Here is a 20165-nt window from a genome sequence, read left to right as displayed (position 1 = left end):
GTCAGTAGATTTTTGAAATGATTGTTATAAAATGCCAGGTTAACAGACATTTTCACTGGCCTTTTTCTCCTCTGTATTCACTCTTGCTTCTTGAAAAGAACAGTAAAGAACATCACCTAGTAAATTGCCAAGGGGAGCAATTTTCATTGATCCTATGTTAATTTGTGAGCCAGGTGACACTCAGTGTCTTGGTACTGCTGAACCTGAGCGAGTTCATTGGAAATAAGTGGACCTATTCAGAGAGTTCTGAGACTACCCCAGAAGTCTTGTTGCTTCTCGCTGAGCAACTTGCCAAGAGAGTGGAGGATGTGGCTTTGAGATGGGTGAGGCCCAACATGTTTCGTTTGTGTGCTCTGCTGCAGAGATGTCCCACTTTGTGTCCAATGGTGACGGGCTGGTGGTGACTGTGGACAGTGAATCTGGGGATGTCCTCTGGATCCAAAACTACGCCTCGCCTGTGGTGTCCTTTTATGTCTGGCAGCGGGAGGGTCTGAGGAAGGTGATGCACATCAACGTTGCTGTGGAGACCCTGCGCTATCTGACCTTCATGTCTGGGGAGGTGGGGCGCATCACCAAGTGGAAGTACCCGTTCCCCAAAGAGACGGAGGCCAAGAGCAAGCTGACGTGAGTCCGGGGAACTTGGGGTAAAGGGGGTAGCTGTGACTGCTGAACGTGGCATGCCATAGGCTAGAACCTCCCAACATAACAAGGGGCACACCCCTTGATACTGCAGTTTTTTTAAGAGATTAGATAAGGTTGTGGATGGGGAGAGGAAAGAGACTGCCAGTATTACTGTGGGGTAGTGGGGATATAGGAGAGTGAGTCTGTTTTCTTTTTGTAGTTCCTAAATTTTTATTATAGGTTATATCCATTTTTATACTTATATATGTCTAAAGACTCAGCAGACGTGTTCTCTATCTAAAATGTTGTTAAGTGCCATCGAGTTGGTTCTGACGAACTATAGCAACCCCATATAGGTTTCTGAGGAGCGACTGGCGGTTTGCAGTCCAGTGCTTATCCTGTAGCACCACACCAGGACTCACTTGTGATTAAATCACTTAACTTTGCTGAGCCTCAGTTACCTACTGTATAGAGTTCCAGGGCTGGTCAAATAACACAGCTTACACAAAAGTCTTCTTGAAATGGTAAAACGCCTTTCACAAGTGCAAGCTATTTATTGAGACTGATTTAGGTGATTCAGTGTCTGGATCAATCCCAAAGTGGCTATTGGCTGGGGGTGCAGCTTCCACCATTTTCAAACTGACACCCTAGATATAAGCATGCCATCATCCAGACCCCCAGTTGGGGGACCAGAAATCGCGCCCAGTTTAGATTTCATTTGCAGCCCTCAGGCATTTCTTGGGTGTCCATGTTAGAGCAGTTGATGGCTTCTCAGCGTTTCTGTAGAACCTTCTGTTGTGTTGTTGTTGAAGTGCCATTGAGTCAGTTCTGACTCAGCGACACTATAGGGTTTCCAAGGAGCGGCTGGCGAGTTTGAAACTCTGACCTTGCAGTTAATAGTCTAGTGCTTATCCTGCAACGCCACAGTAGGACCTCTTGTTGTTAAGTGCCGTCTAGTCAGTTCTGACCCACAGTGACCCTGTATGGGGTTTCTGAGGAGCAGCTGGTGAGCTTGAACTGCCGACCTGGCAGTTCAAACGGCTTTGAAGTCTGGTGCATTAACCCACAGCGCCATACCAGGACTCTTAGGACCTCTAGGACCCTTCAAAATGACAAGACGGGATGGTGGTGATGTTAGTAATAGCTCGGTTACTACAGTGCACTGGTCAGGGTCACCTTCAAGGTTTGGGCAGTGGTTTTCTGGACATCCGGTCTCTCAGTCCTTCCTGAAGACCATTAGGGAGTCCTGGTGTAGTGCTGTAGGGTCAGCACTGGCTGCTAACTGCAAGGTTACCAGCTACTCCTCGGAAATCCTATACAGCGCCACTGTGAGTTGGAACCTACTCGACAGCACTTACCAACAACAATAGGTCATCAGGGGCCCTGCTGTTGGCAGATGGGGAAACCGAGGCTTGCATTAGGTGGCTTGCCCAGGCTTTTGTAGGCAGTGAGTGGTAGTTCTGCCCTCACACCCCTGTCGCTTCCCTTCTTGCTCAAAGGGTGATTTAGATATTCCTCTGGGTGGTTGTGGGGGCGGGCCTAATCTTCTCTCCAAATAGCCACAATTTGTAGGATCCAAAAAGTAAATGGTTTTGGAATGCATGTGTCTGTTTTTCTTGTAGGCCCACCTTGTATGTTGGGAAATACTCTACCAGCCTGTACGCCTCCCCTTCCATGGTACATGAGGGGGTCGCTGTTGTGGTAAGTGTCCTGGGGTGGGGATCTCATAGGCACAGCCTCCTAACTACTTGTCCATTTTAGCAACTAGTGACTTTAGTTGTAGGTGAATAGCTTCTTGGTGGAGAGTACCAAACACAGATCTTAAACCCTCCAAACAACTTCATCACAGACCATATTATACTTGGCAATGAAAGCTTCCTGCAGCTCAGGAAGTCCTGGCTGCTATTCCCACTTGCTGCCACATTCAGAGCTGAGCTCCCCAGGCCTGGAATTCATGGCCCTCTTCAGTCCCATCCCTCCGTGTCGTCAGCTACACTGCTTGTTTCCCTGTGGAGTTGTACTCTCCAGCCAGGTGCATTTTCTCCCAGATCTTCAGAAATTCAACGTTTGTTTTTCGTTCTGTGGAATCTTGGTCCCAGTCCCTTCTCCTACTTCAGATACCCTTCCTGCTCTTTTCTTATCCTTCTGGTCTACCCAAGAGCTCCTGGGAGCTTGCCAGCCTGCTGAGCGCCCCCTGCCTGCATGGCTGAGGCATTACCATCCTGGTCATCTTTGTGCTGGAGCTGTTTGGTTGGCATCTCTCATCTTCCCAGTGACCTGGTTGGCTGCCCTGTGGACAGGGCGGCATCTTCTGTTGCTGTAGCACCATCCCCTAGTGGGGTGCCGGAATTTACTCCATTCTTGTTAGTTGCTTCCATCTGAGCTTCTGGAATTTGCCTTGGACTTTTATCTGCTTCACAGAAACCCAAATCCAGTGCCGTCAAGTCAACCCTGACTCCTAGTGACCCTGCAGAACAGCATAGATGTGTCCCACGGGGTTTTCCAGGGGGTAAACCTTTATGGGACGGCCACATCTTTCTCTCAGGGAGCAGCTGGTGAGTTCAGACCACTGTGTCACCAGACTCCTGCTTCCCATGAAAGCTTCTTGGGATTGCACATGCCTCCTGCTCCCTGGTATGGAGACATGGGTAACAGAGGCATCAGTGTGGCATTGCTGAGTCCTAGGGCAGGAACTTTTCCTACCCGTCTGAGGGCCTGGTGCCTTCTCTCTGGGACCAACCGCATATGGAGACCTTGCATCTCCTAAGCTGTGGCAGGCCTTCCAATGGAGCTCTCCAGTGTCCACTCAGCCACATCGTTGCCAGTTCACTGGAAAGACCCTCAGTGGGGCCCAGGAACACACTCACCTTCAGTTTTGTCTTGACAGCCACGAGGCAGCACTCTTCCTCTGCTGGAAGGTCCCCAGACTGACGGAGTCACCATCGGAGACAAAGGGGAGTGTGTGATCACACCTAGCACGGACCTAAAGTTTGACCCTGGACTGAAAGGGAAGAGCAAGCTGAATTACCTGAGGAATTACTGGCTTCTAATAGGTGAGAGGAGGCTCTCGTCCACCAGAGGAGCCTCAGAGGAAAGGTCTGGCAACCTACTGCTGAAAAAATCAGAAATTAAAAATCCTGTGAATAACAGTTACCCTGATACATGTGGCGGTGGTGGGGTGGTGGAGGCTGCTTCCTCAGAGCCGTAGATGGTCAGGTACTGCCTTCTGGTGGGCAGAGGCTACCCAACTCTTTTTATAGTTGGCTCAACTTTGAATATATTGTGCTCAATTCAGTTCTAACTCAGAAGTTTAGACTTTGGGACATTTTGCCCCACCCCCACTCCAGTCCCCATCACCCCAACACTACCACAAAGAAAAATAGGGTAGCTGTGTTACCCAGTCAGTTCTCAGAAATTAATCAACCCGAAGTCTTGTACTCAGTACTGTGAACCTGTGTTCAGTAACATGAACCTGACCCACACCAAGCATGTTACTGCCAGTGCCGAGCACTTTGGAATACCATTTCCTTATTTGTTTCTCATAATGAGCTCGTGGGAAGTAGGTGCCCCTGTTAGTTACAGGAATTTCTGTGGAAGAATTCACTTGGAGTTGGGGAGGAGGAAGTTGGAAGACCCAAGGGAAAGGTTGAAGGTGGTGATGAGTTAGAGACTGGGCCTGTGGAGATGCTGGCCAGTACTGTCTGGGTGGGTGTGGCGGCCCCTCTGCCTTCTCCTTTCTCTCATTGCTGCCCTCTCTGCTGGCCCCGAGGGGGTGTGGGGCCTGAGTTGGTGGCCCTGTCAGTGGGAGTGATAAGATGCTCCCATGACACCTGAGGAAGGGGTGCTAGGGACAGAGGCAGTACATGTGACCAACTACACAGAGACACGTGAGAGGTTTTGGGGTTGGCACATGTCCCAAGCCATCACAGAGGACGGAGCCCTTCAGTGTCCACTCAGCCACATTTCTGCCGCTTCCTAGTTTTACTCACTGTTGTCTCTCCTGTGGTGATTTGCACACAACTGATGCTTCCTAAGTGTGTACTGAATGCTAGGCTATCGTGAAGAGATTTTGTAGAAAACATCGAGTGAAAGTTGAGAGCCAACTGGAACCTTGGCCCCTATCCATGTCGCAAATACACACTCTTCCTCGAGGAGACGATAGAAGAAATAGAACTCCACCTGAGACATGGAAACCCCAAGCTGGGAATGCAGTAGCCTTCACAGAGAGGTGCTCCAGGGGTAAGCATTGAGAAGAGCACCCTATGAAGTGTCTATGAAGCTTCCAAATGCTTCTGCCGTGAACAGGACACTAAGCATATCACGCAACTTCAACTGAGAATCTGGAATTAGCCCGACGCGTCATGGTCTGAATACATCTCAAACATCCCAGTCCCTCTTGTGGCCAATGACACGTTTTTGCTTCTCAGTATGAGACTGTTAATACTGCAGCTATGTCACTGAGTAACACAATTTCTGTCTTCACGTAGTTCTTCTGAGAGCTACCTCTAATTTCCCCTCACTTCATAAATGTGAGGGTTTGCACCATGGACCTGTTCATCAGAGGGGAGTGATGACCCTGCACTGGGGAAACCATGCTCATTAAAGGTGTTCTTTCCTATCTCAGGGCACCATGAAACTCCCCTGTCTGCATCAACCAAGATGCTGGAGAGGTTTCCCAACAACCTGCCCAAGCATCGGGAGAACGTGATTCCTGCGGAGTCTGAGAAAAAGACCTTTGAGGAGGCGAGTGGCTCAGTAGACAGCCAGTCAGCGGCTTTTCTGCCAGGTGTTGGAGGGAGGGGGGATGGACATCAGCTTTGGCCCTCGCCTTCAGAGCATGCAGTCTAATTAAGGAGGGTGTGCACGTGACCTGTAGTCACCTGTAGAGACTGAGAAGGGCAGATTGGAAGTAAGAGGAGTGGAGTGAAGGCGGCAGGCTGAGCAGAGCCTGGACGGATGAGTAGAATTCAGCTGTGGAAGGAGGTAGAGGGTGGTGGAGGGAAGCAAACAGCACAGGTAAAGGTCCAGAGGTGGAAACAACCTTGGTGTGTCTAGCTTACAGACTCAGAGGAGACAGGCCTGTAATCCAACCCATTGCAGCAGAGTCCAACCTTGTAAACAGGAGCTACTTCTTGCAACTGCTCACTTCCTCGATAGCTGGTGAGGAGTTGCACAGTGATGGGACAACTCTCTCCCCTTCAGGTCATCAACCTGGTGGACCAGACCTCAGAAAACGCACCCACCACCATGACTAAGGATGTGGAAGAGACGTTTACACATGCCCCGGCCAAGCCCGAGGCTCCTGTGGATTCTATGCTCAAGGACATGGCCACCATCATCCTGAGCACCTTCTTGCTGATTGGCTGGCTGGCCTTCATCATCACCTACCCTATGGTAAGGCTCAGCCTCCCACGTGCTGCTGGGCCTGCTGTCCCTGAGGCCCAGACAGTGACAGCCAGCAAGCAAATAATTCCCTTTCAAATCACTATCTGCCTGTCTCCCTAAACATCGTAAGTAAAGAGACACTCTAGCGTCTCAGAAAAGGACAATTTTGTATCTAAGTTTTAGAAGTTTTTCCAACCCTGACTATAAAAGCTAATTTATAAGCCCTGCTTACAGATCATCTTGAATATGTAACTGTATTTTCTCGCTCAGGGCTGTTGAGTCAGATCTGACTCATAGCAACCCTGTATAGGGTTTCTGAGGAGCAGTTGGTGGCTTTGTACTGCCAACCTTGCAGTTAGCAGTCCAGTGCTGATCCTACAGCGCCACACCCAGACTCTCTGAATAGGGATAGTAGATAAAAACCTAACTTTTCCCTCTCAGAAACTGCCTGTTGGAAGTATCAGCAGGAGTAGAAATGGTGGCATGGTGATCTGCTAATTGGAAATAAGCTAAATTTACATCCTTGAGTGGGTTGGGTGAAATATTCTAGAGGAATGTTCCTTCAAGAAGTTGCTCAAAGCAACTTAGAACACGAATCCTCTGGAGCATATGGCCCGTGTGGGACTGGCACCCTGACAGTGCTCTTCTGCAGTGTCAAACTGTGTTCACCTGCGTCCTTTTAATGACCCCTCACAACAGGCCTGTGAGGCTGCTACTATTTATCTACAAGGTTCTGGGAGCTAGACCACTTCCTGGTGTGGAGCTGTGGGTTAATACGCTGGACCGCAAGGATGGTTTAAACTGGAAAGTCGGTGATTCAAGCTCACCAGCCGCTCCTCAGAAACCCTGTACAGGGTGGTTGTGGGTTGGAACCAACTCGACAGCATTTAACAACAACATTCAGCCAGTAGATGGCATTCCCTGGACTGGGTAGACATAACCACAGAGCTGACGCTGCAGATAATGAAACTTCAGAATAATGAGAGCCGTGTGGTGGTGCTGGGAGGCAGCGTGGTGAGGGGGGCCTCGGTCCCTGCCTGCCTCATCGTGGCTGTGTGGCTACAGGGTCTGAGAGTTGAACCCACCTCTCTGAGTGCATAGCACAGAGTGGGCAGTGAACCTGGGCTTCCCTGAACCCACCAGCCTCCCAACCTGTCAGCCTCTGGTGGGTTTCTGTTTTGCAACTACTCCCCAACTTCACCGAGGTTGTAGAATTTTAGAGTTGACAGGAATGCTGGGGACAGAACTCCTTATCCGTCTGGGTGGGCTGTCCTGGGAGGACCACCTGCAGGAGGGACCTGCGCTCACAGAGACGTCTCACCAGGCTCGTCCTGCCCTTTGGGGCCTCAGGGTGTGGGCTGCCCAGGTCTCCATCTCTGCCCCTTTTCAGAGCATGCACCAGCAGCAGCGGCTCCAGCAGCAGCAGTTCCAGAAGGAGCTGGAGAAGATCCAGCAGCAGCTGCCCTTCCACCCACCAGTGGACACAGTGGCCGACGGGGAGCTCCTGGACACATCTGGCCCGTACTCGGAAAGCTCGGGTACCAGCAGCCCCAACACGTCCCCCAGAGCCTCCAACCACTCTCTGCACTCCAGCAGCTCCGCCTCCAGGGCCGGCACCAGTGCCTTCCTGGACCAGGACTACGAGGGTAATGCCAGTGGCCGTGGCTGCTGTATATCTTTCCTCAGAACTCCACCTGAGAACCCAAAAGCAGTTCCCTCTTCTGTTCCCGAGACTTCCCTGTGTTCATCCTGAAGCCCCTCCACTCTGCAACCCCCTCTTCTGCCTCCTCCCATGGCTCTCCCTTCAGAGAGCCTCTGGACCCCCAACAAGGGTTGACCTATGGTGTGCTGACCACCTGACTTGAGAATGTTCCTGAAGCTAGCCAATTGCCAAGTACAGAAGTGCAACTGTTGATGGTTCTTCCCCTTTGGGAGACGGGCTCAGGCCAACTGTCGAGGCCGAACCCCATGTTCTGAGGGAGTTAGCACAGAGCTGGTGCAGGGCACCCCGGGCTCGAGCTGGAGATTCTACTCCTGGCCTCTTCCCTTCCACGTCCACTTCCTCTACCTGAATGTCTCAGGGTGCAAATACTTCACTTCTTTGGGATGGATAGTTTTTTTGGTAATAACTTATTAATTTGTTCTGTATATAAATTGCATAGGAGTGTGTGTAGATGAATACCAAAAATAACCCCAACTCATAGTAACTGTATAAGACAGAGTAGAACTTTTCAAACTATAAATATATTTGGAAGCAGATTGCCACATCTCTCTCCCATGGAGCAGCTGCCGGGTTCGAACCTCCAACATAGAGTCTGATGTACATTTTTAACCACAGCAACTCACTTAGCAACCAAGTGCTTAGCCACTCTGCCACCAGGACTCCTTTGCTAGATAGCTAGAAATAAGACCCCCTGTCTCAAGAAGGCCCTAAGACAGCCTCTCACAGCAATGAAAAGACCAAGGAATGCAGGGGAGGGGAGGAGGCCGCCCTGGGTAGGAATGTGAATTAGCACCACACTCCTTACCTGCTTCCTGGTCTCTTCAAAAGTACCTCCTATAAATCTAAGGTCAGGAAGTCAGTAGGCATTTTCACCACCATGTGTTTGTTTAAAGTTACCTTTTCATTTTTCCGTTTTGTCCCAGATGAGGAAGCCAGCGTGGTATTAGTCGGGAAAATCTCATTTTGTCCCAAGGACGTCCTGGGCCACGGAGCTGAGGGCACCATCGTTTACCGGTGAGTAGATGAGAGCACCCCAGACCTTCTCCAGGGACAGGATGAGACTGAGCTGTGACCAGGTCCCGCCTCCACAGAGCTCATGGCCACCCTGAAGGGAGGAGTGATGACCGTGGGGACCTCTAGGCTCAAAGCTAGTGGGATGGGTCACTGCCAGCAACAGGAGGACCTGCGGCCCCTATAGCTCCACCTCATGTTCACAAGTCCACCTGTGGGCACCAGACACAATCCCGCTCCTGTCCTATAGAGGCATGTTCGATAGCCGGGATGTGGCTGTGAAGAGGATCCTCCCCGAGTGTTTCAGCTTCGCAGACCGTGAGGTTCAGCTGCTTCGAGAATCAGACGAGCACCCCAACGTCATCCGTTACTTCTGCACGGAGAGGGACCGGCAGTTCCAGTATATCGCCATTGAGCTGTGTGCAGCCACCCTGCAGGAGGTGCGCCTGGCATCCGTGGGTGCCCAGGGCTCCAACAGCTCTGCTGCTGCCACCGAACCTAACTTGTATTAAGTTTATTTTATTACATTCAATTCACTTTAGTGAGGTGTGTCAGACATACAAGAAAAGGTGCTTTTTTTTTTCAACTTTTTGTTGTGAATTGAGTAAAGGTTTACAGAGTAGATCATCAGTTTTAAATTCAACAAATCATATACTTTGCTTCATTACATGTTTGTGGTTTCTACCACATACCAACAGTTAACAGTGTTTACCTCTGTTCACTTTATCTATTGTGTTCCTCCGTGTCTCCCGCTGCCTTCATCTTTCCTCTGCTAACCTCCCTCGTGTTTCATACTGCCTGTCCTGTCACCATATTACCATGTGTCTACCCTCTAGCCTGTGAATAACTTTTCCTCCCCATCATAGATGGTTTCTTTCACCAAGAAAACCTTTTTTTTTTTTTTAGCTTTTCATGACAGAGTCTCATACAACATTTGTCTCCATCTTTTTGATATGTCTCTTATAGACAGCATGTTGAAGAATATTGTTTTCTTATCCCTTCTGCTCTCTATGTCTCTTTTTGCCCTCTCATTCTGCAACTAAGCATACTCATGAAAGTTTGTAAGCCAGCCACTTCATGCCTTGTAGCCCATCCCCCCCCATTTGTGATAGCCAATGTCTAAATGTCTTGTGTCTCGTCCCTATCAACCCAGTATACGCTGAGGAAACAAGGTTGTTCCTTGATGTGAAGAATCCTTCCATTCTTGTTGGAATTTTGAGTCACTGCATTCATAAGCAAACGTCTAATTCATCAAATTGTAACAATTTGCACTTATTCTTAGTATCAAACATCTTTATCTTCCTTTGTTCGAGTTCTAGTCAACTAGCTATATAAGCTAGGTCACATGGGCACTCGCTGCAAATTTGGGAGTTCATGCACACCTCCGTGCACTTCAGAGCAGCTGGCTGCTTTACTCTCAGCCCTAGCCCCCAGGGGTTAGGTCAGTGCCCAGGGGCTCAGGAGTTCTGTTATCTACCTAAACTTCAGACCAGCCAGCCCTTTGTCTTCTCTCTTTCATCTCAAGGTCAACGGGTATCAATGGAACATGGCTAAACTGTGCCTATGTCTTCATTGCTGCATTTCCCCCACGTCCACTCACAAGTAGACCCAGGTGGTCACCAGTGAGCATGTTATACTTCTCATAGATTGCCTTTGAATTTCAGTCCTAGAAGGGGGTTTTCCCTGATGGGCTAACTTTTCTTGATTTGGAAGGCACTGATTTTTGATGAATAAGGTGATGTATGGTTTTAGCCATAGCACAGGAAAAACGCAGAACATTTTTATCACTCCAAAAAGTTCCCCCCTGAAGTGTCACCAATCTTTCTGCAGTGTCGCCCACAGCCCAGCGCAGTCTCTGGTTGTGGTTGGTGTCTCTCCAGGAAGCATGGCTGGATCCCTGGGCCTGGCTGGTGTGGGCTTGGAGCATGCTGCCCACTCCTTCCACTCTGTTTCTGTTTCACATGCACCATAAAGCTTTCTGAATATCACTGCTCACATGAGGCAGGAGCTGACCTGTTTGCCCTCTTTCTCATGTAAATCATTAAAGTGGAGCTTTGTGTTGTGGTCAGCTCTGACTTCAGGAGACGCTTGGCTGGAAATCGTTTTGGACGGGTGGAGATTGTTGTCAGGAAAACTTCCCTAAAATAGGATAAGAGAAAATCAGCTGAAGGAGCAGCTCCCTGGGCCACAAGCTGTGACCGTGTCGTTCTGTCTCTTGCAGTATGTGGAACAGAAGGACTTCACCCACCTTGGCCTGGAGCCCATCGCCCTGCTGCAGCAGACCACGTCAGGCCTGGCTCACCTCCACTCCCTCAACATCGGTGAGTGGTGTCCATCTGCCAGCTTGCAGGCCCAGGCAGGGGTGCGGGTCTGGCTCGGGTATTTAAACTCTGCTGCCTCACTGCTGTGAGTGGGAGAGCAGAGGGTAGGGGTAGGTCATATTTGTGACAAGTTGTAGACAGACTTGAAGAGGACTCGTGCATAGTTGAAGAGCAGGACGTCTAGAGGCAGCAGCCGTGTATGTGGACCCTAACAGTGATGCACGCCTTGCTGTCAGGGAGGCTCGTTGTCAACTCTGGCCTAATCTTCAGTTTTGTGTTAGTTCACAGAGACCTGAAACCCCACAACATTCTCCTTTCCATGCCCAACGCCCATGGCAGGATCAAGGCCATGATCTCTGACTTTGGTCTCTGTAAGAAGCTGGCAGTTGGCAGGCACAGTTTCAGCCGCCGATCTGGGGTGCCGGGCACAGAAGGCTGGATCGCCCCCGAAATGCTGAGTGAAGACTGCAAGGAGAACCCTGTGAGTAATCAGCATGATGCTCTGGGAACCGCAGACTCAGGAGTGAGAGCCTTCAAGTGCAACACCGGGGGCTTGGGCACACGTAGCTGGAGGATGAGCTTCCGCATTTGCCTGGTGTTTTCATATTGCCTCAGGAACCGAAGGGCACAATGTGTGGGGGTTTGTTTTTTTTTTTCCTCTCCTCTTCCAATCACTGTGTCTTCCTCCCCCCCGCCCCCTCCTATTTTGGGAAATAGGAAAATCAGGACTTAAATATTCTTTTTTTTTTTTTTTAATTTGGTTTAGTTTCCCCAACTCTTTATTTTGAGAAGTTTTAGATGTACAGAAAATTGAAAGACTCTTACCATGAATACACGTACAAGAGGGCTTCTAAACGTTCATGCAAAAATAGAATGAAGAGAATGAATTTTTCCATGAACTCTTAGAAGCTCTGTCATATGCTTCCACCTGGATCCAACATTGGGTATGGTTTGTTAGGCCTGTTGCCTCTCTATATTTCTCTGATGTGGAACCGTTAGAGTCAGTGCCAGTTTATCTGCCAGTCACCTATAGAGCCTCCAGTTTGTCTCCTAAGAATAAGAACATTGTACACTCTATACCAAGGACTTCGTTCTTCTTGGATCAACCATTCCCACTCACGGAAGCAGCAGTCAAGAAATCAAACGACGTATTGCATTAGGTAAATCTGCTATACAAGACCTTTTTAAAGTGTTGAAGAGCAAAGATGTCAGCTTGAGGACTAAGGTGCGCCTGACCCAAGCCATGGTGTTTTCAGTAACCTCACATGCATGTGAAAGCTGGACAGTGAATAAGGAAGACCATAGAAGAATTGATGCTTTTGACTTATGATGTTGGAAGAGAATATTGAAAGTGCTATAGGCTGCCAAAAGAACCAATAGATCTGTTTTGGAAGAAATGCAGCCAGAGTGCTCCTTGGAGCCCCAGGTCACACACACACCCTCTTCCTTGTATTGGCTGTGAACAAGTTAGAAGTCACACGGGCACACATTCCTGAGAGGGGGCTCCTTCATGGACTTGGAATGGTATCAGCTCCCTTCCAAAATGAGCCCATTGGAAACTTGTCAGATAGTTGCTTTCTGTGATTTTATGCTTTATCTGATGTCACTTAACACCAACACACAACCACAACCAGGTTTGGATGCTGACTGTGTGCCGACCCTTTGGGGGCTAGGCTGGGGATAAACAGAGAAGCAGGGCTTCTAAACTAGACTAACTTGGTCTCTGTAAGAAGCTGGCAGTTGGCAGGCACAGTTTGAGGGCTGAGCCCGGTCTTAACCCAGCGTTTTCAGACATTCAGTCAGTCTTCACAACCCCATGAGGGTACAGCACCGTAACCCTCAGTGTTCATGTGAGGAAGCTGAGGCCGAGCGGGGCATGTCTGCACCTTCCAAAGACCACTCACCTTCATGTGGCACTACGGGGTACCCAGTACTGCCTTGAACTCTCCACAGAAGTTTGCTGATTCTCACCAAGGAGAAGTAGCCAGCACTCCTCCGCTCTGGAGGGCTGCTCACTCACGTTTCTTTGCAGACCTACACAGTGGACATCTTCTCTGCTGGCTGTGTCTTCTACTACGTCATCTCTGAAGGCAGCCACCCTTTTGGCAAGTCCCTGCAGCGGCAAGCCAACATCCTTCTAGGTGCCTACAGTCTCGACTACTTACACCCGGAGAAGCACGGTGAGTGAGCAGGGCTAGGGGCATCAGGGCCTGTGGCCTCTGTAGGATTGGGAAGCCAAGTTGTCCATGTCTTGTGTGAGGGACAGTGGAGGCAGGCTGTACTGGGCTGGGACACAGAGGAGCTTTGGCCTCGCTCTCCATGGGGGGGGGGGGGTAGGGGGCTGCAGCCAACATGGCTTCCCAACTTGTGATTTCCTGCCTTATAACTGACCTATGACACCCCAATACCACCTTTTGAAAAAAATTAAAACGTCACTTTGCTCATCAGTTTTTTCCTTAATTCCTTTTAGAAAAACAGATTATGTTAAGGGCCCGTAATTCCATTATGTAGTGGTGGTGGTGTCGTTAGGTGCCCTCAAGTTGATTCTGATTGTAGGCACAACACAGCGAAACACTGTCCAGTCCTGCACCTTCCTCACAGTTGTTATATTTGAGTCCATTGCTGCAGCCCCTGAGCCAACCCATCCCATTAGGGGTCTTCTTTGTTTCTGATCCTCCACCTTATCAAACTTGCTGTGCTTCTCCAGCGACTGGTCTCTCCTGATTACGTGTCCAAAATATGAGAGACAAAGTCTCACCATCCTGGCTTCTTAGGAGCATTCTGGCTGTACTTCTTCCATATAGTTTGTTTATACTCCAGGTAGTCCATAGTACTTTTAATATTCTCTCCAACACCATAACTCAAATGCATCAAATATTCTATGATCTTCCTTAGCCATTGTCCAACTTTCACATGCATATGAGGGTATTGAAAATACCATGGCTCGGGTCAGGCTCACCCTAGTCCTCAAACTGACATCTTTACTCTTGATCACTTTAAAGAGGTCTTGTGCAGCAGATTGATTATACAGTTTCATTTGATTTCTTGACTGCTGCTTCCATGAGTGTTGATTGTGGATTCAAGCCAAATGAAGTCTTTGACAACTTCCATCTTTTCTCCATTTATCATAATATTATTTATTAATCCAGTTGTGAGGACTTGAGTTTTCTTTGCATTGAGGTGTAACCCATACTGAGGGTTGTGGTCTTTGATCTTAATCAGTAAGTGTTTTAAGTCCTCTTCACTTTTAGCAAGCAAAGTAGTGTGATCTGCATATTGCAGATTGTTAATGAGTCTTCCTCCAATCCTGCTAACACGTTCTTCTTTATAGAATTCAGCGTCTCGGTTATTTCCTCAGTATACAGATGGAGTAACTATAGTGAAAGAATTCAATCCTGGCACACACCTTTCCTAATTTTAAAACAGTCAGTGTTCCCTTGTTCTGTTCTAACGACTGCCTCTTGGTCTATGTCCAGGTTCCTCAGAGCACAATTAAGTGTTCTGGAATATCCATTCTTCACAGTATTATCCATAGCTTGTCATGATCCACAGAATCAAAAGCCTTTGCGTAGTCAGTTAAGCACAGGTAAACATCTTTCTGGTATTCTCTACTTTCAGCCAATGATCCTTGTGGCATCGGCAATGATATCCCTCATTCCACATCTTCATCGGAACCTGGCTTGACCTCTGGAAGTTCCCTGTCAATGTCTTATTTCAGTCATTTTTGGATTATCTTTAGCAAAAATTTACTGGCATGTGAGATCAATGATATTGTCCAATGATTTCCACATCTGTCTTTGGAATGGGTACACATATGGATCTCTTTCAATCAGTTGGCCAGGTAGCTGTCTTCCAGATTTCTTGGCATAGACGAGTGAGTGCCTCCAATGTCTCATCAGTTTACTGAAAGATTTCAATTTGTAGTCCATCAATTCCTGGAACAGTGTTCTTTGCCAATGCCTTCAGTGCACCTTGGACTTCTTCCTTCAGTATCTTTGGCTCTTGATCATATGCTACATCTTGATATGGTTCCACACCGACCATTTCTTTTTGGTACAGTGACTGTATTTCTTCCATCTTCTTTTAATGCTTCCTGTGTCATTCCGTATTTTGCCCATGAAATCCCTTTACTTTCAAGTGAAGGCTTGAATTTTTCTTAAGTTCTTTCAGTTTGAGAAATGCTGAGCATTTTCTTCTCTTTTGGTTTTCTAACTCCAGATCTTTGCACATTTCATTATAATACTTGACTTTGCCTTCTCTTGTTGCCCTTAGAAATTTTCTATTCTGCTCTTGTACCTCCTCACTTCTTCCATTCACTTTAGCCTCTCTGTACTAACGAGCAAGTTTCAGAGTCTCTCTGACATCCATTTTGGTCCTTTCTTTCTTGTCTTCTTACTGACCTTTTGTTTTCTTCCTGTATGATGTTCTTAATGTCATCCATCTCACAACTCTTTTGGTCTTTGGTCTTTAGTGTCTGATGCATCAAATCTGTTCTTGAGATGATCTCTGAATTCAGGTGGGATATGTTCAAAGTCATATTTTGGCTCTCTTGGACTTGTTTTAATTTTCTTCAGGTCCAGCCTAAACTTGTACATGAGCAATTGATGGTCTATTCCACAGTCTGCTCCTGGCCTTGTTTTGGCTGGTGATATTGAGCTTTTATTCTACCATCTTTTTCCACAGATGTAGTCAATTTGATTTTTTTGTGCTCCATCTGGTGAGGTCCATGTGTCCTTTATGTTGCTTAAAAAAAGGTATTTGCAATGAATAAGTCACTGGTCTTGCAAAATTCTCCCTGGTGGCATAGTGGATTACCAGCTGGCCTGTTGACCACCAAGCTTTCTGCTTCCATAAATAGTTACAGTCTCAGAAACCCTATACAGGGTCACTATGAGTCGGAACCGACTCAGTAGCACACAACCACCACCACCACTTTGCAAATTCTATCATGTCGTCTCCAGATCATTACTGGCACCAAGCCCATATTTTCCAACTACCGATCCTTCTTTGTTTCCAACTTTTGCATTCCAATCACCAGCAATTATCAGTGCATGTTTGATCAGTTTCAGACGGAAGAAGTTGGTAGAATTCTTCAATTCATCATTACTGACGTAAGTGGTTGGTGTGTAAACTTGAATAATAGTGTTTGTTACTCAGTGGGCTTCCTGGTTCATATTGTTGTTAAGTGTCATCAAGTCAATTCCATCTCAGACCCTGTACAGGGTTTCCAGGGAGCAGCTTGTGGGTTTGAACTGCCAACTTTTTGGTTCACTTTCCAGTGTTTTTCCTACAGCGCTACACCAGGAGTTTTCCTTGTAGTCGTATGGATATCATCTTATCACAGAGACAACATTGGACTTCCAGATAAATCTTGAAATACTCTTTTGATGGTGAATGTTACGCCATTTCTCTGGGATTTGTTGTTTCCAGCATTTTAAACCATATGATTGTCGGATTCAAAATTGCCAATACCAGTCTATTTCAACTTAACAACGCCTAGGATATCGATCTTTATATGTTCCATCTGGTTTTTAACTTTAATTTTCCTAGATCCTTACTTTGTAAAGTCCATGTTCCAATTATTAATGGATATTTACAGCTGTTTCTCCTTATTCTGATTTGTGCTCCATCAGCAAATGAAGGTCCTGAAAGCTTTACTCATCCATGTTGTCACTGTCACCTCTATTTTAGGAGACAGCTCTTCCCCAGTTATATTTTGAATGCTTTCCAACCTGAGAGGCTCATCTCTGGCACTATCTGACAGTGTTTTGCTGCTAGTCATGAGGTTTTCATTGGCTAAACTTTTGAAGTCGTCCCACCTCTCCTTCTTAATCTGTTTTAGTCTCGACTCTCCCCTGAAACCATGGGTGACCCTGTGGTCTTTAAAATAGCCATGGCATAGCTTCCAGAATCACAGCAACATGCAGGCCACCACAGTAGGACAAACTGACAGATGAGTGGTGACCGTTGTGGTGGTGGTGTTGTTAAGTGCTGTGGAGTCGGTTCCGACTCATACTGACCCTGCACGGGGTTTCTGAGGCTGCATATCTTTATGGGAGCAGAAAGCCTCATCTTTCTCCCTCAGAACAGCTGGTAGTTTCGAACTGCCGACCTTGAGATTAGCAGTCTGATTCAGAACCACTACGCTACCATTACGTAGTGGGGCCTGTTAATACTTTTCTATACAGTACTCTGAGCATGTGTTGGGACATAAGTATATTTTTATAAAAACCTGAGTTAAATAGTGCATACTGGTTGTCTTTACGTCCGTTGACCTTCCCAGTGTTGCATCATCTTAGTGGCTGTTAGTGCAAGCAGCGGAGCGAGCAGGGCAGTATGCTGACCCGAGCCTCCAGTATCAGACCCCCCAAGTCCTTTTCACACACAGTGCCCTGACGACCGTCCCTTCTGCCTGCAGTGTTGTGAGCGTCAGTGATTGCCTGTCAGCAGAGGTGCTGAATGGAAGGCCATACATGCAGATGTTTGAGGGTTTTGGTGTTTCGTTATAACATTTGGGTGGTAATAATGAACTTCCTATGTGTCTTCCTCCTTTATAGAAGACGTTGTTGCACGTGAGTTAATAGAGAAAATGATTGCGATGGACCCTCAGAAACGCCCGTCAGCGAAGCATGTGCTCAAACACCCCTTCTTCTGGGGTCTGGAAAAGCAGCTCCAATTCTTCCAGGTAAAGCTGGCGGCTTTCTTCACCAATAGCCATCACTCCACTGTTTGTAAATGTAAAAAATGCAGGAAAGGACAAAGAATAAAACCCACATCATCAAATCCCGTAACTGAGAGATAACCATAGTTGACATTTCATATTCTTCACATACATGAAAAATGGAGTCCTGGTGGTATGACACTGTAGGATAAGCACTGAACTGCAAACCACAAGGTTGGTGGTTCAAACCCACCAGCCACTCCTTGGTAGCCTTATACAGGGTCACTATGTGTCAGAACTGACTTAACATAAACAACATATAAAAAAATGTAACTAGGATCAAACTGGATACATCATTTTGAATAGTTTTTGTTTGTTTGTTTTGCTACATATTTTGAGTATTTTTCCATGCTGAAAAATTCTAAAAGTTTAACCCAGAACCATCTATTGCTATGATCAAAATTAGAATATTCTATCATATGAATGCCATGATTTTTAACCTTCATATGAGAATTTTCAAATATACATACAAAAGTCGAGTTTACCATCCAGCTGATTCTGACACACGCAGAGCAAAACTGCTCCATAGGGGGTTTTGGGGTTTTTTGTTGTTGTTGTTGTTTCTTCTTTTTTTGGGGCGGGGGGGTCCTTTTTATTGTGAATTGGGTGAAGGTTTACAGAGCAGATCATCAACTTTACATCCAACAAATAATATACCTTGTTTCATTTTAATGATTGCAATCCCCTCCATGGAACAACAGTTTTCCCACTTCCTCCCTGTGGTTCTTAACATTCCACCCTCCTTCCCAACATTTCTGGACTTCGCCTTTTGTTCTTCATGATTGACCATTCTCTGGTGAACATGCCTTACCAGTGTTGCTCCACCTACATACCCGTCTACTGCTTGGCTGGAAATTGGGCCACGGCTGTGTGCTCCGTTCCAGAATTGAGATGTGGCCAACAGCCACAGTCTCAGGTTCCTCCAGTCTCCTTCCGACCAGTAAGTCTTTTTATAATTTTGCCCCATACATCACATAACTTCACCCAGAATCGTTTTCTGCCACTCTATCAAGGACCTTCTGATACGTTCCTTTTCAGAGTAGTTGGTAGTAATATCTGAGCACTGTCTAATTCTTCTAGCCTCACAGTTGTGCAGACTGATGTTCACATGTTCCATTGGTCCACTGGACTAATTGATTCCAAGAGTCTTCAGTTTTTTCATTACTTTTCTTTCCTCCGCAGATGGAGAGACCAATTGTTGCACCTCAAATGGCTGCTCATGAACTTTTAAAAAATTCCAGTTGCTACTTACCGAAGTAGGCTGTAGAATATTGTCTCTGGGGACTATGCTATGCCAGTTGACCATGGTGACTCCTGAGACTTGCCCTATAGAGTTTTCTTGGCTGTAATTTTTTTGGCAGCAGATCACCGGCTCTGTCTTCTGCAGAGCCACTGGGTGGTGGGTTCAAACCTCCAACCTTTCAGTTAGCAGCTGATTGCTTAACCATTGTGTCATCAGGCCTCCTTATAAAAGTAGAGAGAATTCTATGCATGAATTCCCATATATCCACCACCCAGATCCAATTGTTATTAACTCATCTCCATCAATTCCCACCCTGGATTGTTTTGAAGCAAGCCCTATACGTCACATGTTGTTGTTGTTGTCAGGTGCCATCAAGTCAGAACTAACTCATAGCGACCCCATGCACAGGAGAACAAAACAATGTCCAATCCTGGGCCAACCACACTACCGCTGCCACACTTGATTGAGTCCATCAATGATGCCACCTGGCCAATCCATCTCATTAGGGGTCTTCCTCTTTTCTCTGACCCTCCACCTTACCCAGCATGACATCCTTCTCCAGTGACTGTTCTCTCCGGACAATATATCCAAAGTATGAGAGACGAAGCTTAGCCATCTTGGCCTCCAAGGAACACTCTGGCTGCACTTCTTCCAAAACAGATCTATTGGTTCTTTTGGCAGTCCATGGCACTTTCAGTATTCTCCTCCAACACCACAACTCAAAGGCATCAATTCTTCTACGATCCTCCTTATTCACTGTCCAGCTTTCACATCCATATGAGACTTTTGAAAACACAATGGCCTGGGTCAGGCTCACCTTAGTCTTCAAGCTGACATCTCTGTTCTTCAATACTTTAAAAAGTTCCTGTGCAGCAGATTTGCCCAGTGCAATACGTCGTCTGATCTCTTGACTGCTGCTTACACGAGTGTTGATAGTTGATCCAAGAAGAATGAAGTCCTTGATAACTTCAATCTTTTCTCCATTGATAAGAATGTTGTTTATTGGTCCAGTGGTGAGGATTTTTGTTTTCTTGACATTGAGATGTAATCCATATCGAAGGCTGTGCTCTTTGATCTTCATAAGTAAATGTTTCAAGTCCTCTTCACTTTCAGCTATCAAGGTTGTATCATCTGCATATC

The 20165-nt window shown here is 47.0% G+C and overlaps 1 protein-coding gene across 1 annotated transcript in view; it reads left to right on the top strand.

Moving 5' to 3' along the window:
* The window catches only part of ERN1 (endoplasmic reticulum to nucleus signaling 1), a 96717-nt gene that overhangs the window by 72659 nt on the left and 3893 nt on the right, over positions 1-20165 (top strand). Inside the window, exons 8-19 of the mRNA XM_006833582.1 lie at positions 363-624; positions 2244-2322; positions 3509-3674; positions 5246-5364; positions 5824-6015; positions 7397-7652; positions 8653-8743; positions 8991-9180; positions 10962-11061; positions 11343-11542; positions 13094-13241; positions 17619-17746. Coding sequence (XP_006833645.1) covers positions 363-624; positions 2244-2322; positions 3509-3674; positions 5246-5364; positions 5824-6015; positions 7397-7652; positions 8653-8743; positions 8991-9180; positions 10962-11061; positions 11343-11542; positions 13094-13241; positions 17619-17746 — 1931 coding nt within the window. The remainder of the gene's footprint in view (positions 1-362; positions 625-2243; positions 2323-3508; positions 3675-5245; positions 5365-5823; positions 6016-7396; positions 7653-8652; positions 8744-8990; positions 9181-10961; positions 11062-11342; positions 11543-13093; positions 13242-17618; positions 17747-20165) is intronic.

The sequence above is a fragment of the Chrysochloris asiatica genome, unplaced genomic scaffold, assembly GCF_000296735.1.
Source record: "Chrysochloris asiatica unplaced genomic scaffold, ChrAsi1.0 scaffold00007, whole genome shotgun sequence".
In the NCBI taxonomy this organism is placed as follows: Eukaryota; Metazoa; Chordata; class Mammalia; order Afrosoricida; family Chrysochloridae; genus Chrysochloris; species Chrysochloris asiatica.
Note: the sequence above shows the minus strand (reverse complement) of the source record. Positions and strands in the feature narration are given on the sequence as shown.